General features: G+C 38.0%; 3 protein-coding genes across 3 annotated transcripts; all 3 read left to right on the top strand.

Moving 5' to 3' along the window:
- Positions 1–386: 386 nt before the first annotated feature.
- Positions 387–12147, top strand: pabpc4 (poly(A) binding protein cytoplasmic 4). Its single transcript, XM_023352123.1, has 15 exons — positions 387–946; positions 4229–4422; positions 5446–5561; positions 7816–7955; positions 8412–8506; positions 8588–8725; positions 9147–9242; positions 9346–9615; positions 10631–10721; positions 10815–10910; positions 11001–11131; positions 11214–11304; positions 11384–11514; positions 11596–11717; positions 11803–12147. The coding sequence occupies exons 1-14, from the start codon at positions 754–756 to the stop codon at positions 11692–11694; spliced, it is 1881 nt and encodes a 626-aa protein (XP_023207891.1). The 5' UTR covers positions 387–753; the 3' UTR covers positions 11695–11717; positions 11803–12147.
- A 1141-nt stretch (positions 12148–13288) lies between these two features.
- On the top strand, positions 13289–19213 carry ppie (peptidylprolyl isomerase E). Its single transcript, XM_005799140.3, has 10 exons — positions 13289–13352; positions 13702–13800; positions 13885–13928; positions 14012–14038; positions 14123–14204; positions 14290–14390; positions 15057–15180; positions 16247–16432; positions 16513–16655; positions 16863–19213. Exons 1-10 carry the CDS (start codon positions 13322–13324, stop codon positions 16929–16931), a joined length of 906 nt encoding a protein of 301 aa, XP_005799197.1. The 5' UTR covers positions 13289–13321; the 3' UTR covers positions 16932–19213.
- Positions 19214–19780: 567 nt separating this feature from the next.
- Positions 19781–21713, top strand: LOC102226131 (gap junction beta-5 protein-like). The gene is made up of 2 exons (XM_005799141.2): positions 19781–19889; positions 20252–21713. Exon 2 carries the CDS (start codon positions 20338–20340, stop codon positions 21124–21126), a length of 789 nt encoding a protein of 262 aa, XP_005799198.1. The 5' UTR covers positions 19781–19889; positions 20252–20337; the 3' UTR covers positions 21127–21713.
- The last annotated feature ends 6028 nt before the right edge of the window (positions 21714–27741 follow it).

The raw sequence follows: 27741 nt of genomic DNA, 5'->3' as shown, positions 1-27741 counted from the left end.
TTTCTATCTGGAATATTAGAATTTCATTTTAAGCCATCGTGAAAAATAAACACTGCAAATGTGACAATTTTCTCTATTTGAATTACTGAAATTTTAGATATAAGGTATGAAACGAAGCATTTTATAGCAACACCTGTTCTTTCCTGTATATTAAGTTATGCATTCTTATGACGCATGCAGAATGAACTCACCTCGGCTGGGTTTTCCTGTATAAAGTTTTTGTTTGTATTCCAACGCAGGCGTCGCTGTGGGGAGCTGGGCTCTGTTGGGGGCAGTTACACTGTGCACTCTCCCTTTCACTACGCATGCTCTGTGTGTTTTTCCTATCCAAGGTTTGACCCTGACCACTATTTCCTCCGCACCGCTACTCTCTATAAAGTGTCCATGCTTTCCTCACGCAGTCTCTTTCCCCGGCCGCAAAACGACCGTGAGTGTCCAACTCACCGTTATAGGAAAAAAAAAACTTAAAATAAAAACGCATAAAAAAATATAAAATCTACAAAATCTAAATAAAAACAAACGCAGAAATACTTAAACACAAACCTTTAAAAAAATAGCAAAATTAAAAAATATATATACAAACATAGGTGGGATTTTAAAGAAGTTCTCGAGGTTTATTCTAAGAAGCTGGATTTGCGGAAGCTCTTATAATAATCGGGGGAAACTGAGGTACGATTAAGAACCGGGTTGTTTACTGTTTCGGGACTATTTCACTAATTGAGTATATATTTGTATTCGGGGAAGCTCTAAGAAATGAACACAGCGACGGGGAGTTATCCGATGGCTTCTCTCTACGTTGGCGACCTGCACCCAGATATAACGGAGGCTATGCTGTACGAGAAGTTCAGCCCCGCCGGACCGGTGCTCTCCATTCGGGTCTGCAGAGACATGATCACCCGGCGCTCCCTCGGATATGCTTATGTGAACTTCTCGCAGCCCGCTGACGGTAAGGAGTGACTTGAAGCAACTCAGTACAGTGTGAGCATGGCTTGAAAAACAAAACAAAACAAAAAAAAACTTCGGCATGTTTTCACTTGATGCTCATAATGAATATATATATATATATATATATATATATATATATATATATATATATATATATATATATATATATATATGTATGTATAGAATATTTAATTTAAAGGTAGTTTGTTGCACTCTTAATTGGGGCTTTTTGCCTCACGTTCATTTCTTGCATTTTGTAAAATAACCCAATACAAAATGTTCATGTAATTATTCTTAAAAGGTGGCAACGTGTTCTCAATAAGGGACATTATCTTTACACCAAGCAATTAGCTATTTAAATGGACATCTTCTCTAAGCAGGCAGAAAAAGCTACAACCACAGCAGAATCTCCCTCTCCCCTTTGAATCTGTCGATTTGCCTTTTATTGTAGATTGTTTAGTCTGTTTGGAGAAAATCTCGCAACTTTTCCTTTTTAAAGAGGTTTGATGGCACTAAATTATAAAATTAAAGTGTGAACTTTATGCTTTAATTTATAGTATATAATATACTTTTATACTGTACTTCTCAGTATTCAGAGGTATACCTGGTAGTTTCCTGAAATATGTACTTTCTGGAACTCACAAACTTGCACTTACTTTCTCTAAACGTACCAGGTGTGATCCTAAAACATACAGTAGATGTTATGTTTTTGAAATGTCCAGAAAGTACTTGCTAACTTTCAGAAATTTAAAATTTGTACATTTCAGGAAAATACTTTGTAAGTTCTGAAAAACATGCATTATTATGTGATAAAGATTTTGTGACGATTATTCAGGAAATTTGGTGAAGAATTAATTAATTAATAGTACATCATCAGTGGATAATAATTGATAGAAAAATCTCAATTAGGAGATTGAGATGGATAATTATACAAACACTTTTGAGGTTAAGAAGATAAAGAGAGTGCTTGTTTTCAAGACGACATTTCTTGTTTACAGTTAATTATTGAGCATGTCGATTTAAAAAAAAAAAAATTTTGTGAGAAAGTATGATACAGCTTCTTCTCTGAATATTGGGGCAAAATGTAACAAGGTTTCAAAAATATGGACAAATGGTAGGATGCAGGGTGGGGTAATGTTAGCATGGCACACCAAAACCCAAATACAGGAGTCAATTTCTGGCGTTTGATAATGATTTATAAATTAAGAGCGTTTGGGGTGGTGGTGGTGTCAGGAATTGAACCATAATCACAATGGTCACACTTTAGGAATACATACATACATACATACATACATACATACATACATACATACATACATACATACATACATACATACATACATACATACATACATACATACATACATACATACATACATACATACATACATACATACATACATACATGATTATTGTAACTTACTGAAACATTTACTCTGCTATCTTAAAGCTAGTTAAAAAATTTTTTATATAATACTGCCTGGCTTGGACAACTGCCCCTCCCTCTTTGTGGTGCCACTCTAGTATTGATATCCCCAAACTGACATAATTAAAAAATACCTTTACAACAAGTTTAGCATTTTATGATTTTAGGTGAGTAAAATTGTCTGCATAAACAACTGTATCAGCAAATGTTTTCACAGTCTATAGGATTAGATTATATCAGGCACGGAGAGGAACGGTAGCAGGTGTTGCGGTTGCCATTGGGGTCTTGGTGACACTGTCTACATTGTGTGAACTTTTCTGCTGTTGTATCAACACAAAACACCTGTGACAGCTTATCCATGCTTGAGTTTGTGACTCAAGCCCACTAGAGATGGATTACGACAGACTTGTTTCCTGGAAGGTGCTTGACAGTGAGCAAGCCCCGAATGAGTTATGCTGCAGGTTGTATCTGTTGGGTGTGTAAATAGATTTCAGGATTCGTTTGTGTGAATATGAACAACAGGTTGATATTCCTATTCAGAACCTGTTGACTTAGGAGAATATTTGCTCTCAAAAAAGTAGTAGATGTAATTTCTGAGGGGGGGTTTCTCACTTGTGCCGTTTCTCATCTGAGTGGTGTTGTTGAATGTTTCTCTTCCCCATCAATGGTGAATAACGCTCTACTCCCACTCCATGCCAGCACACATGCCACCCAGGACCCCTCTCTAAAAATAGCTCTCACATCTGAGCAGCCCAAAATGTGCCTGCCGTGTAACACTTGAGACAAACAGTTACTGGTTATTAAAGACAATATTGATTACATCTACTGATAGACTAAATTAACACATTAGTCTATCAGCTCTTGATCCACAATTTCCATTCAGAATCTTCCAGAAGTCCCTGTGATGCCATCTTCTGTGAGCACACTGGCTGGGAAGTACAATTGTGAGCCAAACTGCTGATGCCAGCAGACGCAAGGGAGCTCCGTTTTGTTTACCAGACACTTTCAGCTGGAGAGCCCCTGCGTGTGTATATGCGTGTGTGTGTGTGTAGCTCCTGAACAAAAGGGGATGTTTAGCACGGGAGCCCACATTGACATGGGAGGTGAAGCAAAAGATAACTACAGATTGCTGTTACTGGGCGGACAGAGCAATGGTCGGTGACTGCACTAAGAAAAATCTAAATGGAAACATATTTGTTCATTACTATATGAGCTGAAAGTCTTGTTTTGACTTCAAGGCATGTGGTTTGTCCAAAAAAAAAAGACGCGCTGCAAGCTTTCCGACTGCAGCTGCCCCACACTCGTCCCAGCTGCTGGCAGATAACTCATGAGCCGCATGCTTCACTGCTGTGTCTTTAGCATGAGCTTTTTCAGCAGGCTTGCAGCCGGGATTCTCCACAGTGAAAGTAAAGAAAGGCAAAATGTTTTTAAAATTATAACTTTATGATTATTGTTGCACCAAATGACTGGTACAATAGAAGCAGTGCATTCAGTTCATATTGTCTATACTGTGCCTTCCAAAAGTACTCCTGTAACCCGTGAACTTTTGCAGGTTTTCACATGTTTCAGCCTCAAACTGCAATTTTTCTTTGAAGAGGTTTGTTAGAGAGCATCTTGAAGCCCAAAGAAGAGATCAGACAAGTCAGGGATAATGTTGTAAAGATATTAAAAGCATGGTTAGATGCAACTTTCTAAGCTTTAGACAACTCATGAAAAATGTTTCAACTATTGTCTGGAAATGGAAAGAGTATGGGACAAAAACAAACTGTTCAGTTCCAGAATGTTCCAGTATGTTTTTTGAGTAAACGTCCATGTAAAAAGTAGCAAAACATGACCTTTCTTTTCACTTCTTTCTAGCGGAGAGAGCCCTAGACACCATGAACTTTGACGTGGTGAAAGGGAAGCCAATCAGGATCATGTGGTCGCAGAGAGATCCCTCACTCAGGAAGTCCGGCGTGGGCAATGTTTTCATCAAGAACCTTGACAAGTCCATCGACAACAAAGCCCTGTACGACACCTTCTCTGCCTTTGGCAACATCTTATCCTGCAAGGTAAAGTCTTTCTAAAAGTAAATATTTATTTATTGTCTGTGTTCGGATTAAGTTAATCAGTGTTGGGTTTACGTAATGTAGAACTGTGATCTAAGTTTTTTGTTATTAGCAATATGAATTTTTTTTGTTTGTTTTTAGGGTAAAGGACAAAGATAAAAAATTTGACTTTTATTTTTGTTCCTTAATGCAGTACCATCGCATTCCGAATACATTTCTGGTTTCTGCTCCCTAATAGCCAAATCCAAATTTTAAGATGGTCTTTATGAATAGTTATCCGTCAAATATTTTCTCCTTGGAATTTTGCGGTAATTTCACATATTTTCTGTTCTTACACCTGACAATTGGATACTTAAAAACTAAGGGAAGTGGTAAAGTAGAGAACAAAAGACCTGCAATTCCATCTACATCCAAAACTTCACACAAGTCTGGAAACATTTGTCATCCTTCACTGTTGCTCTGCTCTAAGTTTCATCTATTGGATATTTAGTTCTCTGCTTATTTGTTTAATAACATTTTATAATATTTTTCTTAGCATCAATAGGAACAAACTATATCTTTCTGAAAGAACATGAAGCTCCAATTTAAAACATATTTTTCAATAAGTTCAGTGGAAAAGCAGGGTGCCAAATATAACTGGTGTCACATAATGGGAAAATATGGATACAAAGTAAAAATTGTTACATCAAAGTTGTACTGTAGCAAAACAAAAAGAGTCCAAGACAGAAGGACTAATAGAGTCTAAAAAAAATAAAGACTACAAATGAAAGCACTCATAAAACCTCCAGGCTTGCACATAAAGACTTTGATTTTTTACAAAGCGATCACAAAGTATGTAAATTGTAAAAAGCCATGCTTACTGTTTCCTAGCACTAATCTTAGTGCTAGGCTAACTGAGTGTAGCTTTGCAAAGTAGTGCTAAAGCATCTCATACAATTATCCTTCCAAATTCTTCAGTCTGTGCTTTAAAGCTTGAGAGCTGTCTGCATTCCTGAAGACATTATACCCCTGTCCACCTTGTCCAAGGTGGTGTGTGATGAAAATGGATCAAAGGGCTACGCGTTTGTCCACTTCGAGACGCAGGACGCAGCAGATCGCGCCATTGACAAGATGAACGGCATGCTTCTGAATGACCGCAAGGTGTGAGTGTCTGATCAATCCCTTTAATTTTTTTCAAACCATTACCATGAGTTTGCCTAAGTGAATTATACATGTTATCAATCCTAATTAGAGTTCCAGGTGTCAAGAGTTTTGTATGTGTTGACGTTATGCAGAGACTGTTATTCACTTTGCCTTGCGGAAGTTCACAGTCATTGAACTTTATTTCATTTGTCATGCTGAACCAAACTCAAACTTCAATGTATGTTATTCAGATTGCTTGTGATCCACCAACATAAAGCAAATAATACACGATTTTCCGGGTTTTTTTTACAGATTAAAGTCTGAAACATATAGTATGTATGTGTATTAACCTCACCTGAGCTTCTATAGCTGCAGGTGTTTTTGGATGCGTCTTCACATGGATTGCGAAGACATTTGGAATTTGACTGGTCCAATCAAACTAATACGCTTTGATCTCAGCCAGGCTATTGCTGCAGCTGAATCTTTAGGATTGTTGTCCTGCCTTGTGGTGAATCTCCGCCCCATCTTCATGGCTTTACGAGCCTTTAACAAATTTTCCTCCAAGACTATTCAGCTCCAACAGTTCATCCATCTCATCGACTCCTGCTAAATAAAAGCAACGTGCCACAACATGATGCTGCCACTACATACTTTTTGTGTTCTGGATGATGTGAGGTGTTAGATTTCCACTTCACATAGCACTTTGCATGTATATCAAAAACCAGAGTATCTTCTTTCACATGTTTGTGGCTGTAGGCAAAGTGCAAATGGGACTTTTTGTGTTTTCTTTTTTGGTAATAGTTTTTTTCACTCATCTCCTCCACAACGGTCAGATTTTTGGACTGCAAGGCTTATTATGGGTAAGAATATACTCTAGGTCAGGGGTGGGCAATCCTGGTCCTCGACGGCCGGTGTCCTGCAACTCTTAGATCCAACACACTTGAATCCAATAGTTGAATCACCTCCTAAGTGCAGTCAAGTTCTCCAGAGTCCTGCTAATGACCTCATTATTTGACTCAGGTGTGTTGAAGTAGAGACGCATCTAAAAGTTGCAGGAGACCGGCCCTCGAGGCCTGGAGTTGCCTACCCCTGCTCTAGGTTATTCATTATGTTGTTTCTTTTACAAAATACCATTCTCTGTGCAGTTCTGTCTAGAGGCCCCTGAGCATTTCCCCAAAACAACTTAGCCTTCTTATTCAGTTTGTTGAGCTTCTTTAAGTCACTAACTGTGATGCTGATGGTAGAACAGATTGTACTCTCCACAGCAGACTTATAGAAGAGCTGCAGCATCTTGCAGCAAACACTAAAGGACAGATGCTTCCTCAACAATTACAGCTTTTTCCTTTCTTATCTAAGTACACTTCACCACTGGCAGTTCTACTCCCATGATGAATATAAATGCATGACTCATTTTTTTTTAACATTATTGTTTGTGAAGAAAATAAGAACAAAAACATAATTGAGATAAGCTCATTTTCTTTTCACAGTGTAGCTTTGCACCATATTGTGTTGGTATAAATCACGGTGAGATCCATTGAAGTTTGAGTTTGTTGCCTAACAAAATATGGAAATGTTCTGTGGTTATGAATGCATTTGCACGGCATTGTTTTTTTATTCCTGTATTTCTAAACATGAGTGAACTGACCTGATATGCTTTTTTGTTTGATTTGGTGAGTTTGTGTGAAAATATATTGACTAATATATTCATAATTTATTCCCCGCCAAACTTAGAAATAACCAACTAAAAATTCTTTCCCACCAGAGACATTCTTTGTTCCCTTATTGTCCACTTGCTGGTCATTCATCTTAGAGTGTGAGTGTGTGTGTGTCTGCGTGTGTTTTAGTGATGGATCGAATGCAGATATGCAATACAGGATGGCTGAAGGGGAGAGGTCCTCATAACCAGGTAGATAAGATTGTTTAGTCTGCATCTGATTTCCCTTTAAACTTGTGAGAGTTTTCCTCAAGCTCTCTCCATCCATCTCCTCATCACATTTTGGACCAAGACCTTGACGTGGTTATGTCCAGCATGCCATCATTTATGCTTGCCTTTGGATGCTGGATGTGTTTTATTTTCTTGTTTTTTTCACAGTCAACCCTGAGAATGAAGAGTCACACAATAAAATCTTGGATTCAGTTTGTCCAATGGATGTTGTCCATGTTTATGAAAAAACAACAACAACAAAAAACAAAGAGATCGGGCCTGGTGTATATCTCAGGAATGTTGAGACTATTTTACAAAGGTGTGTTTCGCTCCTCATGTTGCTTGTTCAGGTTTGTGGGTCGTTTTAAATCTCGAAAAGAACGGGAGGCTGAACTCGGTGCCAAAGCCAAGGAGTTTACCAATGTTTACATCAAGAACTTTGGCGATGACATGGACGACGAACGACTGAAGGAACTTTTTGAAAAATATGGTAAATTGACATATACAAGCGCTTTGCAAGCTGTTTAATGTTAACTGTTATCAGGTTACACCCAAAAATGTCCATGTATTTTATTGGGATTAAACATGATAGACCAATACGAAGTGATAACGACTATGAAATGGAAGGAAGAAGGTTCATTGTTTAGATTTTATTTTCAAGTAAAGGTGGGAAAATCTGTTGACAGGAAAACTTTTGGTTGTGCACTTTACAAATCCAGTCTTTATGAAAGAGATATGTTATTGCAGAAAAGGTCTGATTAAAATGTTCTGGCTCAGGGGGCTGTAAAAAAAATGCACACCACATTTTCAGACTGTTGTTTGCAAAATTAAAATACTAATTATGGGAGATTTTGTTTCATAATGTGCTACTTTATGTTGTCAATCATGTTATATACCAAGTAAATACAATAAAATTAGTTTCACTTCCTCTTTTCCACATTTGCAGGTAAAACCCTGAGTGTGAAAGTGATGGCAGATTCCTCCGGAAAGTCTAGGGGTTTTGGGTTTGTTAGCTTCGAGAAACACGAGGATGCTAGCAAGGTATTTTAAATGACTAGGGATCCTTAGAGGCTATGCTTGATTTTGGAAATGTTCTCACTTAAATATTTGTTCATCCTAAAGGCTGTGGAGGAAATGAATGGCACCGAGCTGAATGGTAAGACCGTCTTTGTGGGCAGAGCTCAGAAGAAGATGGAGCGGCAGGCGGAGCTGAAGAGGAAGTTTGAGCAGCTCAAACAAGAACGAATCAGTCGGTATCAGGTGAGCTTCCTTACATATTTGTGGTAAGAACAAAAGTTGAACTCTCTTCTAATTGGGTTCTAGAGCTCTGTTTCAGGCTCTACAGGTCTGAGATAGCAGGTCAGGATTTTTATGACTAGAAAACTATAAACATTTGTTTATTTGAACGGGTTACTTGGAGAAGGGGTCTTTTATTCTAAGATCAATATGGCAGCACAACTTATTTTTTCATATTAGCGTGTGATCATAAAGGGAAGCCATGAAATATTGTTGCAAAAAGAGTAATGTAAACACAGATTTTCCATTTTGGATGCATCTGTATTCAATAAATATGATACTGTGTGTTGTGCTTTTTGTACACTTGGTTTTAGATTTAACTAAATGTTGCTTTTACTGACTTTACATTAACATCTGAAACTGAAATGTGAAATTCTTTCATCAGGGAGTCAATCTTTACATAAAGAACCTTGACGACACGATCGATGATGAAAAATTGCGTAAGGAGTTTTCTCCATTTGGCTCCATTACAAGTGCTAAGGTGAATAAAAATATCTGAACAGAATATTACACCTTAGCTGAAACGAATCTTCATTGCACTGTGACTGTGCATGTGTGTTTAGAACCTTTTGTTTATTCATTAGGTGATGTTAGAAGAAGGCCGCTCAAAGGGCTTCGGCTTCGTCTGCTTCTCTTCTCCTGAGGAGGCCACCAAGGCTGTGACAGAGATGAACGGACGTATCGTTGGCTCTAAACCTCTGTACGTCGCTCTTGCTCAGCGCAAAGAGGAGCGCAAAGCTCACCTCACCAACCAGTACATGCAGCGTATTGCTGGCATGAGGGCCATGCCGGCTAATGCCATCATCAATCAGTTCCAGCCCACAAGTGGCTACTTTATGCCTGCTGTGCCCCAGGTGAGGGAGTCACTTTCTGAATTGATAAACTGACCAACTAGTAAATTGAGGAGAATGAGCCGATTTGATGTAAGGAAAAATTGTAGTACTACTTTAGAAAATCCGGCAACAAATAAAAGTTTCATAATAGTTTTGTGCATGTATTGTGGTTAAATATGTAAATTGCCTTCATATTTACTTTTTATTGCTAAGCAAGCAATGCATTGGAATGCAAATTATAGTTGGACATCTTTGCAGCAAAGTAGTGAGACATGTCCTGTTTGACCAGAAGAAGAAGTAGAGGTCCATAGCATGATGAAGGAGGGGCAGACATTCACAGTTCAGGTGGAACAATCTGTTAACAGTAAAGTTATTAGTTGTACACTTCACAAATTTAGCCTTTATGGAAGAGTTTTTGTCAAAGGAAAAAAGTATTAAACGCTCCTGTTTGCAGTCTGCAACTGGTGAAAGTAGACACAACATGTGCATTGTGCAAGAAAATTCTTTAGCTAGATAACGCCTAAATGTAATCTTGTGATCATTTAAAAAGAAAAAAAAAACATTGCACATCACCCTGAACTCACCATCCCCAAAGAGAAATATGGCAGCAGCAGCACAGAACTGTGGGGATGTTTATTGTTGCGCAGGGACGGGACAGCTGGTTGGATTTAAGAGCTGAATGGATGGAGTTAAATACAGGGCAAGACTGGAAGACAATATCTTTGAGGTTGCTAAAGACTTGAGACTGGGAAGGAAGATTACATTCTAGTAGGATAACAACCCAACATGCACAAACATGCTTAGATCAGAGCATGTTTGTGTGTTGGAATAAACAAATCAAATCCACATTAATCCACCTGAAAATCTATTTCAAGAGTTGACAGTTGATGTTCACAGACTCTCTCCATCCAATATGAATATGATTAAGTTATTTTACTACAGGAATTGGCAAACATTTCAGTCTCTAGGTGTAAGAACCCGATAGAGACATATCCCCCAATAACTGCTGCCTTAATTCCCTTCTTGCCCCTATTAGGCCCAGAACAGGACGACATACTATGCACCGAACCAGCTGGCTCAGATGCGGCCCAACCCACGGTGGCAGCAACAAGGTGGTAGAGGTCAAGGTGAGCATATAGTGCCTCCGTAACATTCAAGTAAACATTCAACATAGGGTAGAAATACTTTGCCTCGACAATCTCTGCTTGTGTTGATCCCAGGCGGTTTCCAAGGAATGCCTAACTCACTGCGTCAGCCTGGACCCCGGGCCAATCTCAGACACATGACTCCTAGCAGCGGTGCACAGGGCCCACGAGGTCTGCTTTGCTATGAAAAATGACCATTATCAGTGTGTCTGCTATTTAAATTTGTACTTTTTTGTCTTTATTTTATCTCTCTCCTGTTAGGTGCCGGTCAGACCATGGGTCCTCGTCAGTCAATGGGAGTTCCCGGCCCCAGGGCCATGCCTCCTTACAAATATGCCACTAGTGTCCGTAACCCCAATCCCCAAGTGGTGCAACCAATTGCCGTACAGCAGGTATTATTTTTATCTCCCTTTCAGAATAAGCATGCATATCTATAAACACTCTTTTCTAAAATACCTCATCCATCCCGTTTAGACTCAGCCAGCTGTGCATGTTCAGGGCCAGGAGCCGCTCACGGCCTCCATGCTGGCTGCTGCGCCGCCTCAGGAACAGAAACAGATGCTAGGTATGACCCTGTTCTGCTGCAAACAAACTGTACCAACTTTTGACTTTCTTTAGACTAATTTGTTATCATTTTAAAACAGGGGAGCGTTTGTTCCCGTTGATTCAGGCCATGCATGCCAACCTGGCAGGAAAGATCACTGGCATGCTTCTGGAAATCGACAACTCGGAGCTGCTGCACATGCTGGAGTCGCATGAGTCTCTCCGTTCAAAGGTACCTTATTTATCCTGCCTAGAACAAAGAATGTTCCCCATGAAGTCACTAAACTGTTTCTTTCCTGTTTGACTGGTTCAGGTGGAGGAAGCTGTTGCAGTGCTGCAGGCCCATCAAGCAAAGAAGGATGCTACTCAGAAAGTAGGTGGCATGGCGACTACTGCTGCTGCTACATCCTAAAAACCGGATACTGTATTAACTTGGTATGAAAAACAGTAAAACTAATCATATTTGATCATTTCAAATGAATTACACTGTGGTACTAATGAGTTCATTGTGTTGTTCCAGGACTGAGAAATCAAAGTCAGGATGGACAGATACACTACAGTACCTTCAATAACTTATGCAAAAATATCAAAAAAAAATTTAAATTAAGAAAAAAAAAAAAAACCCGTTCAAGTATGTTTCTAGTTGCAACATACTTTTAAACTACACACTACGTTAATGTGAAAGAGTCATGAACACAGCACATATTTGATCAGAAAAGGCCAGAAACCTTTTTCCAAAACCAACATGAATCTTATTCTTTATTTTTGCTTGAAGGCTTCACTTTGATTTTAAAATGATTGGCTTCTTAGCCATCTCATATTCTCATGGGTGTGTGGAATTATCAATAAAGGGATGATAAACAAACATAAGTCTCTTGGTGTTTTATTGAGTCAAGTTTGACTTCAGGTATTTTGAATGGGAATAAAGTATATTGAATAGGATGTGCTGCTGTGGCAGGTTTAGGTGCTGATAAATGCTTGGAATTTCTTTACAAGAGAAGGTAATTTTTGCAAATTACAGATTTTTTTTTGAACAGCAGAAATAATTACTGTAAAGCAGCTGTAAACAAATAAACAAAACCTTCAATGTTTTAGAATTTATCAATGTTTAATTTTTTAACTTAACAAATTATTAAGAACTTAAATGTGGTCATATAGAAATGTAGCATTAATATTCCTATTAATAATGTGGTTGTTGTTGAATTATTATCATTATAGGCCTTATGTCTAAGACTTGTTTTTAAGAATTTGGGAGATTTTTAAAAATGTCTTACATATCTTACATATTTGTAAAGAAACATAATAAAATAAAGTGTGTATTTTATTGTTACACTTTTAAGTTAATATTTTGAAGGAAATAGTAATTTACAAAATAAATACGTTGTTTAATAATCATCATCATATCATACAAAATTACTTACATATTTGCAATTTAATTAAATGTAATATGCTAGTGGCCATATGATTATAAAAATCAGGATAACCAGTTATTTTATTACTTTAATATTATGCTGAAGTATTGACAAAATGATAGTGAAAGTGATCACAATATAAATATTGTCGTGTAAACAATTAAAAATTTCATTTAGTAATATAACTTGGAGGAGACAAAGAAAAACAGGAGAGCAATTTAGCAAAACAAGTATTGCAAACAATTTGCGCAGTGGAGATAAATTACGAGGGACTTAATGTTTACGCTTTTGCACAAAGAAATACACTATTTTTATATGCAAACAAATTTTATTAGTAGTCTTTAATAATAAAAAATAATTTGTAGCTTCAACTTTGATGGACTACAAGTCGGGCATGCAATTCTCGGCAGGCATGCATTTCTCGGCATAACACCGGCCCTCGTGGACCGACTTTGGGCACTCCTGACTTAAGTCGATCGATCAAACTGAAAAAAAGATAATAAACATAAGTAGTAGTTCCAGGGATGACCACTAAGAGGCGCTGTAGCCAAACACATCCTGGAGGCGGGCTTTACTTTTAGCCCACCAATCAGCGGAAGCGGTCATAGTTGAAAGGTTACGTCTAATATGGCGGCCAACAAACGAGTTCTGTATGTCGGTGAGTCTTTTAGATTTTTTACTTTAAAAGTGCATTATATGATTTATGGTTTATGTACTTTAGGAATATTGTTCTACTTCACTTATAATTGTGTTCATGAAAGTAATAAGAGCGCAAAGGCGGTGTTTGTGCCTTTAGAAGACATGTAGACAGAGAAAATGTGCACTAATCTACCAAATGCTGCAACCTTTTAATATCTCATAATTTTAATGTAGTATTATTAACAACACTAGTTATGATATAAAGACTAAAGATTGGCATTCACCGCTGAATCTTGGCAAACATCAATAAAAACAGCATATTATTATTATGTATAAGCTGAGTGTCTGTATTGTGTGTTTTCTGTGAGGTGGCTTGGCTGAGGAGGTGGATGAAAAGGTGTTGCATGCAGCTTTTATTCCCTTTGGAGACATCATAGACATCCAGATACCACTTGACTATGAAACAGGTAAACCCACACACTTATTGTTACATTTACTAAAAATGCCGGTGGATCCAGGCTTAATTACTGTGTGTTGTGCTAACTTTTCAGAAAAGCACAGAGGGTTTGCATTCATTGAGTTTGAGCTGGCAGAGGTATGTGAAGGAATGAAAATATATATACAATTTAAAGCGTGTTTCTTCATAAGGTGACTGATGAGTATTTTCTTCTTGTGCAGGATGCAGCTGCAGCTATCGATAACATGGTAAGAGGTAAATGTGTGCTGTTACTCTCTGGTGGCCTTGACAGTTGTTGCTGACGTGCTACTTCTTTGCTTTTGGCTAATCAGAATGAGTCTGAGCTTTTTGGACGGACCATCCGTGTCAACATTGCAAAGCCAATGAGAATCAAAGAGGGTTCTTCTCGACCAGGTACTGAAAACTATACTCCACTCGGAACTTTAAAAAAAAAATATTATTTCTTTTGCTTCATTCTGTAATTTTTTCCTCCCCATAGTGTGGTCGGATGACGACTGGCTGAAGAAGTTCTCAGGGAAAACGGTAGAGGAAGCTGAGGCAGAGGCAGCATCTGGAGAAGCGACCACCACAACACAGGAAGTAAGAGGCATCTTAATAGTTAGTTTATATGTCTGATAAGTGGGTTTCTTTGTCGGTCACCGCCGTTGCTGCTGAATGTGCTTTTGTGAAGAATTCAGTTCGTTTAAGGTCAGCTTGACGGATTGCCTCAAAGTGAAGATGCAGTGGTTTTGGCTACTTTATTTTTTCAAAATTAACTGGAATATGACTTTCTACAGACTATGCAAGTTCTAAATATAAATTATGAAAACTAATGTGATCAGAATTGGATCATATTTTAATTTGAATATTTACAAATGTAAATACCATTGTGTGTAGCGGTATGGCTATGATGATGTTTTCTTTGATTTAGTAAATGTAGTTAAATGAGATCAAAGAGACACTTATTTGATTCCAGATAAGATGTTTTTCAGCATCTCTTATGGAGTATATGATTGTTATTGCATACATTATTGAATTACTTTGCAAAAGTAGCTAATTTGATTTAAGAAATATCCTTATTTAAAATCTGACCACTGTAGAAGTTTCTGTCGACTTATCATTTTAAAACATGCTAAAATGAAACTAATAGCTCTTTAAGAATTTGATTCTTACATTTTGATTTAAAATGTATATATGAATCCTGATCTATGTTTCCAGTCTGGAATACTTGGAGTAAATAAGTGGAGAATAATTTATTATTTGCAGGGTGAGCCTCCAGCTAAGAAGGGCAGAGTGAATCCACAGGTCTACATGGATATAAAGATCGGCAACAAGCCAGCAGGGAGACTGCGCTTCCTCCTCCGGGCCGACATTGTCCCAATGACAGTAGGTCTGTAAAAACTCCTTTAAACATGTTGTAGGATTGACAGATCTGTAAGGGTGAACATTCTTTCTTGCTTAGCTAATAAATGTCCTGTTTTTTCTGTGTGGTGGGATTCTGTGGTGTAGGTTTGTTTTTATTATTTTTTAAGTTTCTAATTGACAAAAAGAAAAAAGAAAAAACAAGATGCCTTTTAGCATCTCTTCCGCAGTGGTTTCCAGAGAAACTACTCCCAGATCAGGGACAATTAGTTTATATACTTAAGGAATTAGAAAAAACTTAGAATCTAGAGAAACTACTCATTACCTTAGATCAGTGTTTCTCAATTCCGGTTCTCAGGCCTCCCTACCCTGCATGTTTTAGGTGTTTCCCTGCTGCCACACACCTGGATTGAATCTATGAGTGATTAACAGGCTTCTGCAGTACTTGATGGCTGCAGAACAGGTAATGCAATCATTTGGATCAGCTGTTCTGAAATAGGGGTACAGCTAAAACATGCAGAGCAGGTGGGCTTGAGGACTGGAATTGAGAAGCACTGCCTTAGATCAACATTTAGGACCATCTACTTTATAGAATCAAACACAGAGAACCAACATCTAGTTTTATCAAGTCATAAATCCAGAGAAACCCCTACTAGTTGATACATTTTAATTCATTATTAAACATGAGGAACCAATATGTAATTCTATACTTTTATTTTTCTCTTGCTTTTCTTTTATTTTGTATTGTTTGTATTTCCTCTAAATCATGCAAAGCACTTTGAATTGTCTTGTTGCTGAAAATGTGCTATATAAATAAAATGATCTTACCTTACAACATTTCACAGTAATGTGCAGTTAGTGTTGCCATCTCAACATTTTAGGCCCAAATGTCAGGATAAAGGTGGGCTTTTAGATGTCTTCAAATTCCAGCATCAACATGTGAAATATGACTCAAGCCTGCTGGAAATCTCTCTGATGCATCAAAGAAATGGGTGGGGGGGGAAACACAAATCAGTTTTCTACAGCTTTAAAATGAAACTACAGATTTAATATAATGTTTATCTAAAACTTTACATTATTTTTAAATTCAATAGAGAACTTCCGCTGCTTGTGCACACATGAAAAGGGGTTTGGCTACAAAGGCAGCAGCTTCCATCGCATTATCCCTCAGTTCATGTGCCAAGGAGGAGACTTCACCAACCACAACGGCACCGGCGGGAAATCCATCTACGGCAAAAAGTTTGATGACGAGAACTTTGTCCTCAAACACACCGCTCCAGGTAAGGAATCTAGCACCAAGCGGATTGTTTTTTTCTGATCCTTACAATGTTTGGCTAAAGTTGCGTGCTCGCTCACACAGGGCAACTCTCCATGGCAAACTCTGGGTCAAACACAAACGGCTCTCAGTTCTTCATCACAACAGACAAAACGGACTGGCTGGATGGGAAACATGTTGTGTTTGGCGATCTGGTGGAGGGGATGGATGTGCTGCGTGCAATGGAAGTAAGAAATCAAGCCACAATCTGCTAATTTCATTGAAATGCAGGTTCCTAATCCAGCATAAAGAATATACATTTAGTGATTTTGTTTATGTGGTTCCATGTAAAGTAAATGTGTGTAGTCAGAAAACAACCCTGCTTTTAAGGAGTTGGTAATCTTTTAAAAATAAGTTGGATTTAAATGTGACCTGACTTTGCTTTATTCCTCCAGGCTCAGGGAACGAAGGATGGCAAACCAAAACAGAAAGTGATCATCTCAGACTGTGGAGAATATGTATGAATGAGTTAAAAAAAAACAGGGTTTGCTTGTTTGTCTGTGTCTGATGACAGATGTTTGTCTAAGACAATATTTTTTTTAACTGAAATCCATTTTGTTATGTAAATATTTCAATAAACACATTTTTTATAACTAAATCACAGGTTAGTAAGCATTTTCAATAATTGCAATGTCATCTATTTATGCCTGAAACTGAAGTTGCATAGAAACTATGCAAGAGGTGTTATCACTACTAATTTTTAAAAATTATTTAAATTGCAAGAGAGAGATCTTAAGATTTACCCAACCTGTCACAGAAAATGCAATATGTTCCTGTTTCTTTAGATCAGTATATCGAAAAACACAGATCAGGACAGTTTGACAGACATGCTAAAACTCCTTTATTGATTCCTTTGCCCTCTTAAGATTTGATTTCCAAATACTGATCATCTGCTAGCAGATGTTTTAGCTCTGAATTATTTTCTTTTGTCCTTATCTTTGCCTTCCTTTTTGGTCATTAAACACAAAATTCTGCCTCATCTAAGTGACAAGAACTGGAAAGAAGTTGAGTGACAGATCATACAAAGTTTGTAGAAAAACTTTGAAAGACCCACATAAAGTCTGGCTACTTAATAACTTTTCACTGTCCTGCATAAATGTTTACCATCTTATTGCACTGACGCAGCAATAAAATGTTTTAACTGGCTTGCATCACTAGTTACCAGTTGCCTATAATCCAAATTGTAACCACAAAGGATGCGAACAAAGTACTCATTCATTTACAATCATTCCCCAGAGACTTAATGGAGAGACTTATGTTGCTAAGCCAGAATAATGCTGCATGTCTCTAGATTCTGAATTTCATGCTGGAGAGATTCAGCATAATGACTCTTTCCAATTTCATTATGCACTGAGATCCCTCAAAGTTATGTGCTCAGTCCATTTCTTTTAACACTTAACGTATAACTGTACTTGCACATCAGAATTTGATCTATAAAGTTCCTTATAATATGGTTGTAATTTTGCTCAGTGTAAAAGTAATAATTGAACCAACAAGGAATGAAGTCTGGTTCACCTTTAATGATTGATCTCGCCTGAATAATACCACTGGGATTGTGAACTGGACCCAGCAGAGATTGCACTTTCCAAGGAAATAAAAACCAGCATAGCCTAGCAGCACCCTTTTAACGCTGAGTTTTGAGATTATGTTGATATGACGATCAGACCTATTCAAATTCAAACTGATGAACTGAAACGGGCACATTTAAAAAAGTAGAATGTCATTGAAAAGGTAATTTATTTCAGTAATTGAATTCAAAAAGCCAAACTCATTAGATGGTGATCACACACTAATGGATATATTTCTAGTGTTTATTTCTGCTTCTTTTGACTACTTTGTCTAGCAGCCAAAGTAGTCCAAAAAATCAGTTTGTTGTGCTAAAAAGATTATATCACACAATAAAAAAGAAATTTACTTTTAATTAAGAAATGTACTAAAAGCCATATGCATTCAGTTCTTCATTTGTTTTCATCAATGTAGAGTCGCACATTATAGAGGCTGCAAGGTTGTAGCACTGATTAGGTATTAGGTAAACACTAGAGTGCACCGATGGCAGTTTTCTGGCCGATTACCAATCTTTTAAAAAGCCTAACTTACCAATTCTAATTCTGGCTGGTACCATTTTTTGTCTGAAAAGTTGCTTAATATATCAAGAAAGTTGCTGAATTGGCAACAATGGGGTGACTATTGTTAACTGTAAATGTGCAAACATGACCTGGTTGGTCGGTTTGTCAGTCAAACCACAATCACAGCAGAAAAGAAAAGCACAGTGGTTGACTTTTAGACCTTTGCCGAGGTTGATAACATTGATGGATAAGATGGGCTTCACATGTAAAAATCAGCTGATCACCGATCTCCCAAAATTGAGGAAATCGGCACCGATAAATCGGTTCACCCCTAGTAAACACAGTCAGGAGAGTTTGGTTGCAAAGTGAGTTAATCGGGTGCCTGCATTGGGTCTGGCTGATAAATTAAGACACTTGGCTTTGAATCAAAACGAATCATGTCTCTCTGTGGAACCTTTATGCTGGATTTCAATGCAGTGCCTTTCTACACTTCCTCCAAATTCTGTGACTTTTATTTCTAAATCAAATGCATTTCATTGACTTAAATTTTAAGTGAGAATTTTGTACCACGGAACAACAGTCCAGGCAATGGTTTTCACCTTTTCTACAACACTTCTTCCTTCCACTAAACCTTCCTGTAATGTGCTTTGATACAACTTGTAGCTTGTCTATTGGTGTCAATAATAATTAAACATTTATGTATAAAAATTGTTTTCATTTGTATTATTTACATTTTTTTTGGTAAAGTTTGGTGTTTTATTTATCCAAGATGACTGAAATAAAACTGTAATGTATATATACTGTATATCTATATCTATAGATATATATACAATATACAATACACTTAATGTGTGAGAAATTTATGAGACCTTCATTTTTTGAACTGAAATATTTCAGTAAATCAATTTATCGATGATATTTTAATCAATTGAGACGCCTTATAAATATTTTTGGAAAGGTTTATCTTTATCTTTTTTTTTTCCTTTTCATGTTTTTTAAAAAGTTTTTTAAAAAAAGAAAGAAAGAAAAAAATCTTTGTTAAGTCTGCATATCTTCATATGAAAACCAACCGCTAACTTTGGAGAGCTTGTTTGGGTCGTGTTTTACGTAAGAGTCGAGACGCTGACAATGGAATACCTTTCATTGGTTGAACAAGCGTTGATGGTTGTGGAGCCACACCTGAACAGGTCAGCGCGGTGGGACGTCACATACCAGGCTAACAGCTCCACCCCAACTTTCAGCTCCATTCCAGTCCCGGGGAGTAATTCTGCCGAGATTCTCGTCGGGGCTGCTGATCCACGGACTGCTGCTCTGCTGCGACTCTGAGGCACCGCGACTGTTTTTGAGCTTTAAACTGTGAGTAACTTCAAACAGATACGAGCGAACATACTAGAACAGACCGTGATGTGAAGCTGTTTTAGTGTGCTTCATGTGGGAACTCGTGTCAGCGCGCAATTACGCACGGAATGTACAAACTTGGAAGTCTTTATTGCAGGCTACGGAAAGTAAGAGGCTGGATTTAGCAAGAGTTACAACACTGTAAGAATGAAATGGACGCTGATGCAAATGAGATCTAACTAGATAAATAAGAACAATGTGTATTTTAGCGATCTTTTGAGTGATGAAATACTGTTTAAACTACCAGAACACAAAGTTACTGACATTTATTTGTGTTTGTTGCTTTCTCAATGATTGACTTTAGATTTTGTTTGTTTCAGATCTATCTGTGACATTTAAGCCCCGAGGAAAGCCTTTTGTCTGTCTTCGATCAGCAGGAAGAGACAGTTTGTGAACAAACTCCATCATGAACTGGGCATTCCTCCAAGGCTTGCTCAGTGGGGTGAACAAGTACTCCACAGCCTTTGGTAGAGTGTGGCTGTCCATTGTGTTCCTCTTTAGGATCATGGTGTTTGTGGTGGCGGCTGAGAAGGTGTGGGGAGATGAGCAGAAAGACTTCGCATGCAACACGGCTCAGCCAGGATGCCACAACGTTTGCTACGACCACTTCTTCCCAGTGTCCCATATCAGGCTGTGGGCCCTGCAGCTCATCTTTGTCACCTGCCCCTCGTTCCTGGTGGTGATGCATGTGGCCTACAGGGAAGAAAGGGAGAAAAAGCACAGGGAAAAGTATGGCGAAAACTGTCGCCGACTTTACCTGAACACTGGGAAGAAACGGGGAGGTCTATGGTGGACCTACGTCCTCACGCTGCTTTTCAAAATAGGGGTGGACGTGACCTTCGTCTACCTTCTCTACCACATCTACGAGGGGTACGACTTCCCCTCTCTAATCAAGTGCAAACAGGACCCGTGTCCCAACACTGTGGACTGCTTCATCTCTCGGCCCACCGAGAAGAAAATCTTCACCCTCTTCATGGTGGTCACCAGCCTGGTCTGCGTCCTGCTGTCCATCTTCGAGGTCATCTACCTGGTGGGAAAACGCCTCCACGAGTGTGTCACTGGGGATCACCACTCAAATCGCATGACCAACACGCTGTCCAGCGGATCCAGTCTGATGGAATCGAACAGTATGAAACATATAGGGAAAAAAACACCCGAAACGCCCGCACCCTCATACAGCGTAGCTGTATCGTGAGACACGAGAGCAAAGACTTTCTGAAAGAGCGAAAAGACGGAGAGGAAGCAAAGTTGGCACTCCTTGCTGCCTTAAAAGACTAGTTGGTATAAAGTACCTCAAAGACTGAATTTTTGTACGCAGTTTGAATTTCTGGGTCAGAATATGTGTGTCATGCTGTTGGTAAATATAATGTATTTTAACTGAAAATGCTTTACTGCTGTTTTAAAGAAAGAAAAACAAAAGTCCTATAGGTTGCTTTGTCTGATTTTGGCTTGGGACGAGAAGCATGAGTCACTCCTCTGTTTGGCAAGTTTTACCAGCACATGTGGTTCCTCTGTGTAAAATTTTCCCCGTGCTTAAGCCCAACCTCAAATGTTCAGCCTGCTGAGATTCTTCCCCTTTCACTCAGAGCCTGGCATTGGACACTTTTCATGGATGTTACTTGTTTTTGTTAGTGTTGCTGTGTTTTCCTGCTGTCTGTGTTTATGCCTGGGGCAAGAAAGTGGTTTTCATAAACACAGCTGATCAGGATGTGGATATTTTACATTCGACCTCACTGCATATGTGTTAATATTTTGTAATAAATGTTATTTTGTGCTTTAAAATGCTTCTTTCTCATTTTTTATAAAAAACTAACATGGCGGGTGGAAGAGAGGGGAATGTGCTTAAGTAGTGTAAACCATCCACCTTCTCTGCATTAAAGGAATTTGTTGACTCTGCACAAGCCTTGCGGCTGAGCAAAGATCTCAGCCTTCCTTCCTGTCTTATTCTTCCTTTTCCATTTGACGAAAGCCTTCCACCCTTTACGAAAGGGTTGGCTGGGCTGATTGTCCTGTTGCCAGAAGCAGCGCTTTCTTTGTTTGGGTAGATTGGTACATTGAGGAGGAGTCACCCACTCCATGGTTTGATTCATCTCCTCTGAAAAGTGACTCCACCCAATAGAGGAATCCATGTTTATGTTGCCTTTTTTTTCCTGTTTTACATGGCTGATTACTGTAGTTTCTCTGCAACGTGCCAAAGCAGTGATGTAGTCAGAATTAAGGGGCATTTGCAACTCTCTCCTTATTTGCCTTGCTAAGGTTTTGAAATGCAGCTGTTTACATCTACCTTGGCAGAGTCACCAGTGACAGAGTGGTATATACAAAAGTAAACCAGCCAAATGGAGTTCTACAAACAAGGACTTGATAAACTGCAGGCATCAGTAGTTCACTGGAAACCTATGAAGAGATTTTAAGGCAATCATCCAACTAACACAGTCTTCAGAAACTTTGTAATTTCTAAAGGATATCAGCAGATAGATGGAAGATTGACGTTTGAACCTGGTTATATTCAGACTTTTTAACAAGAACAAACATTTCCCTTATTTTCTTTCTAAAGAAGATATTTAAGACATGAACAAAGGATTCCTTGGGTAGATGCATTTACTTGTTAAAGAGGATGAACTCCATCTAAACTAGGTGACATTAACATGTAAGAAAACATACAAAAATAAAATATAAAATACTGTACTTACAATCTGAGATAAAAAAAACATACTTCAATGAAAGTGGTAAAGTCTAAATAAGTGTGGTGTCTAGTCAATGAGAAAAACAGGATATAAATTTTGATTTGGAGCAGCTGAAATCCCAGCCTGGGGTCTTTCCACATGGAGTTAGCATGTTTTCCACAAGTCTGTGGGGTTTTATTTCAGTAAGCAGCTTCTTTCCATATCCTAAAAAACCTGACTGGTCATTTGGTCTCTCTGAATTGCTCATGGGTATGTGCATGCATGTGGTTGTTTGCATTCACATACCCAAAACTCTCACCCAAGTTTTGGGTGAGAGGCGGGGTACACACAGATCTGGTTCTATTGTCTGGATATAAAACAAAGAGATTCATTGTAAAAATGTGGAGTGGAAAGTAGAGATCAATGACATCCTTTAGTTTTATCTTATCTCTGAAGAAAGACACTGGGAGTATCATAGTTTGTGACCTTTGTTTGGGATATCAAGTTAACTTGTTATTGTTGATGAAACAATTGATTGCTAAAAGATATTTTCCCCATACAGAAAAGACAATGAAACAAAAATGACTACTAAATGGTCTACTAAGAGATTAGATGATATCAAAAATCCAGATTATTATTAAAAAAATCTAAAAAGCGTATAAAAAAAAGAGGCACTGACATTCTGGTTCTGGTCACCTTCAGTTGAGTCTGACTGTAAATTCAGTTTTTTGAATTTGGCTGATTCATCTTCACACCTTGAAATTTCACAATGGATGTTTCCCTGATTCACGTGTCTGTCAAATTGGTCATTTGGTTGTTTTTATCTGTGACCTATTTTTCCAACTAATTTGTTGAAAACGTTTTGACCTAAATCCAAATTAGAATGACTAAAGTATGTCACCATTGCACTGCTTAGTTGCTGACTGCTGATGATGATGATGCCAAGCTCTCTTGTTGTCTTCAGATCTTTTCATTCCTCAGTAAATTCACCCTTCTTCCTAGTCAATTTTAGATGGAAAATTGTTTATCTGTCCCTCTAGGATAAAGGTAATCTAATCACCATTTTGAACTAATCAACTCTAAAAACAGGAGTTATGAAGGATATGATCTTTGTACAGTAATGTAAAGAAGTTGCTAAGACTCACCAATCTCTGAGACAACTACCTTAATTTCAACTTTTTAGATCTCTATTTCACTTTTAGGAAGAATTTTGAATATTTCAGGGTATAAGAAGAAGAACTTAGATTTTTTTTTCTAAAGAGTTTCAAGACAGATGCTCAGTTTGGAGCCATTTTTTCCATCACAGTGGCTTGTTAACTCATACCATAAATTCAAGGAAGGTATTGGAAAACTTCCTTCAAGATTTTGGTTCTTATTGACACAGTAGCAACTCAGAGTTGCTTCATATTTGACAGCTGCACATCTACAGTTCCACCACATCCTACAGATGGTCTGTTGGATTGAGATCTGGAGACTCTAATGGCCACTGAACTCATTGTGCTTTATGACATGATGCCTAGGCTGCATGCAAGACTTTCTTGCAATCAGAACATCCTGGTTTTTGATGCTAGTTGTGGACTTTCTCAACTTAGTTTTAATGTTCTCCCCATATTCTGTCTGGGTACTCTGACTTCTTTCCAAAAACAATATATGTTAAATTCATCAACCATCCTAAAATGCCTTTACATGTGAGAGTGCATGTGTATGGTTGTTTGTCCTGTTTTATCCTGTGATGGTACACCGTGCCTCTCTTTCATTGAACTGTTAGACTCTGACACGAGAGCATTGTTGAAGGAAGTAGCTACTTGAGCAACGGTTTCCTTACTATCTGGTCAAACTAGTCTCCCCAATCTTTTATTTTTCTTTTCTTTATCAGTACATTCTCTGTAGGACCAAGGCATGGGTGTCCATTAGCATCACAGCATGTTAGCAGTTTCTGAAATACTCAGGCACCACAACCATTCACAATTCAATATAACAACAATCTCATGTCTTTTCCTGTCTGATTCTTGTTTTAAACTTCAGCAAGTCATTTTCTAGATGCCTAAATGCATCAAAATACTTTTTTTTAATAACTGATATTCCTGTTTGTGTAAGTAAGTAAATAAATAGTTTTCCCTGAGTGAAACCTTTCACAAGAGGTATTGGAAAACTTCCTTCAAGATTTTGTTCTTTATTGACGTAGTAGCAACTCAAAGTTGTTACGATGTTACACATGTGATTGCCTTTGGCCATTATCCTGTTTCTCCAGTCAGACTGTGTGTCTGTAAACAATCCCACCCTCCCGCTCACGATGGGAACCTCTAGGGTCTTGTGGAAAGACCTTCTCACACAATTTCTTGGCTTCCTTCCTTTTTTAAAGCCAGTAGTTGAAAGTTGTGCCTTTCAGTCTGTTGTATCCGTCTTGTCAGGACTTGTTGCTGGCAGAGGTTGAGTCACACTATAAATTTCTTTGGGCGTGTTCTATCCAGACTGGAACCAGTTCTTCATTTAGTGTCTAGAAAAATTGTTGGCTCTCCTCCTCCCAGTCTGAAAGGGATTATTGTCTACTAAAAAGATAAAAATGCAGATGTTGAAGCAGCTGTGGAAAACATGACTTTTCTGCAAAGCACAACAGCAGTTAAAATAAGCAATATCGAGAAGCTCTGTCCTAACAATCTACCAGTTCATTCTCCATTTCTAACATGCAAGATTTTACTGCTTCCATAAAAAATGATGATCATATCTCACGCCACATTTTCCTCATTCCTCATTTTTCTTTGTTTGTTCCTTTTGAGAACTGACTTCTTAGAAACTAAGGGTTTCTTGTTCTGTTCCTTGAACACATTGGCTAATTTATTTAAACTTGACTTTGGAACCAAATGAAGATACTTTTTTCTAATCCTCTGCTATGTAGATAGAGAATGTTATTGTTCTGAGCAGGAACAAGTCTGCAAGAGCTAGCTTGCTCTGGCACAGCCCAGGGAATTTAGCACGCAGACTAAAGAAAAGACACAAAAGCTACAGCTTACATAATTTCAGAAGGTGAATGATACTGAGACCCTTTGGGAGGAGGTGAATGGTTGGGCTGTTATTTGAGCAGAGTAAAGTTAAAACATTGTAAGGCACACAATGCTACTTTTTAAATAGTATTATGATATAAATCTCCATAAAAGAGCATGTAAAAAGTGTTGTTTTTTTCAAACCCACAGCAAATCTCTAAGTAAGACATCCCCCAAGCAACGAATATGTACAAGTCAAAGGAGATGCACAACAACAAAAATATGCACTCAGGTGTGTCTCTTGCGTGCGCTATTCAGAACCATCACACATGTTCAGACAAGGAGACAATCCTGTTCCTGGAAACTTAAAACATGGAAACAATACGATTGAGTTTTTACCTTTTAAAACAAAGACAGCAAAACAAAAACACCTGGTAGGTATGCTACAAACTTTGGCTACAAAAAGCATTGAATGCTTCAAAATGAGAAAAGTTTAATAAATTATTCATGTCATAATTTGGTTTTACCTTTCATTTCTCCTCTTACAAATGGTAACTTTAGTATTGTTAATACAGCAAAAATGAAGCAAAGATCTCAAACATGTCAAGTGTTACAGTTTAGAATATGCATCAATAAGGTTATCGGTTTAAAACTTTGCACCTATTAAGATTTCTACATCATTAAATCAGTCACACACAATACAATTTAATTTCCTTCAGTAGAGATGTTGCCTCTGTGTTTTGAAAGAACATAATGGTTAGAAATACATTGTACCACATTTTGAAGCCAACATCTATTTTATCCCACTACTTTTTGGAATCAGAACGTAGCTAAAGACTTCTAAGCCACAAGCAATTGTTACAGATGTAGACAGGAACCAGGCTAAGAAAAGGAGGGGTCTGTAAAGACACCATGTAATTACAGTATTTCCTGTGTAGATTTTATCCAGTACAGGACCATCTTCACAGCTAGATGACGCCCTGTCAAAAAAATACACAAGATTCCTCCACTCTTTTCAGTTTTAAGTGAATATATTCATTGAAAAAGATGATTTTGACTGAGCCAGAGGAGGAAGATAACGAAAAAGAAAAAGAACTCCCAGGAGTTTAAATCTGAAGAAGAAAAGTCACATGTTCCTCACCTGATCTCAAAATCCAATTTGTCCACCTGTATAAGAAAAAAAACACAGCTTTATTTGGAGCTTTGATGATTTCTACTTCAACAGCACAAGGTCTCTCTCGCATACACACACACTATTGTACACCATGTTCCAGTCAACATGTTGCTACAGTGTTTGGAAATAACACATCTAGATAAATGCTTTATTTTGGCTTGCATTGCAAGTGGCAGTCTGTTCACTTAACATTTCAATCAGCAAATCGCACTGGCTTTGGAACCTGAAGCTGAAACAAGGTTAAAGTTTAAATTCATATAATTCCTAGATCTAAATTTGATCCCAGGAGCTGACTGGAAACTGTAAAGTGGCCACCAGCAGTAGTTCCAGCCCAGGGAACACTTACATATAGGGCCATGTGGCTAGAAATCCAGATAACACTGTCCGTAGCTTACATACAGCAATTATCTGATGTGAATTGTCTTTATAAGATTCCAACTAGACAACTCTGAGTGGAATGTGGGACTCGTAGTGTCCTAGATGTGTTGTGAACTTTGACAAAATCTGAGCTAATATTATTAATATCTATTATAGATCTTGCTAAGCAACCAGATTGGATTTTGCATACTCTGAGTAAAATTCATAGGGATTTTTCTCCTAACTCGTGGGCTGAGTGGTTCACTGACATCCACTAAGACAAAAGTTGAAGCAATGTTGTATTACACTCATGCAACATTGTTTTTTCAGTACAGGACATTCAGCTGAATTTTATGATGGAAGCAAAGATTTAAGTAAACAGAGAAATGAAGAAAACAAAGGAAGGAAAAAGAGTGGAATTCTAACTAAAAGTTCAGCTCAGCTCAAGATGTTTTAAAAATAAGAGCGGTTCTGTTAAAAGCCTCTCTTACTGTCAGTGGCTTCTCGCCAGTGCCATTTCATATTCACAATAAATATATAAAACACGGTTAAGTTCTGTGAGAGTGACGAGAAGGGAGCCCACAAAGGCGAAGGGAAGGAGGGTGGAGAGGAACATCTGGGGCAGTTCTAGCCTT

Source organism: Xiphophorus maculatus, chromosome 19, assembly GCF_002775205.1.
Source record: "Xiphophorus maculatus strain JP 163 A chromosome 19, X_maculatus-5.0-male, whole genome shotgun sequence".
NCBI lineage: Eukaryota > Metazoa > Chordata > Actinopteri > Cyprinodontiformes > Poeciliidae > Xiphophorus > Xiphophorus maculatus.
This window is presented reverse-complemented; position numbering and strand designations above follow the sequence as displayed.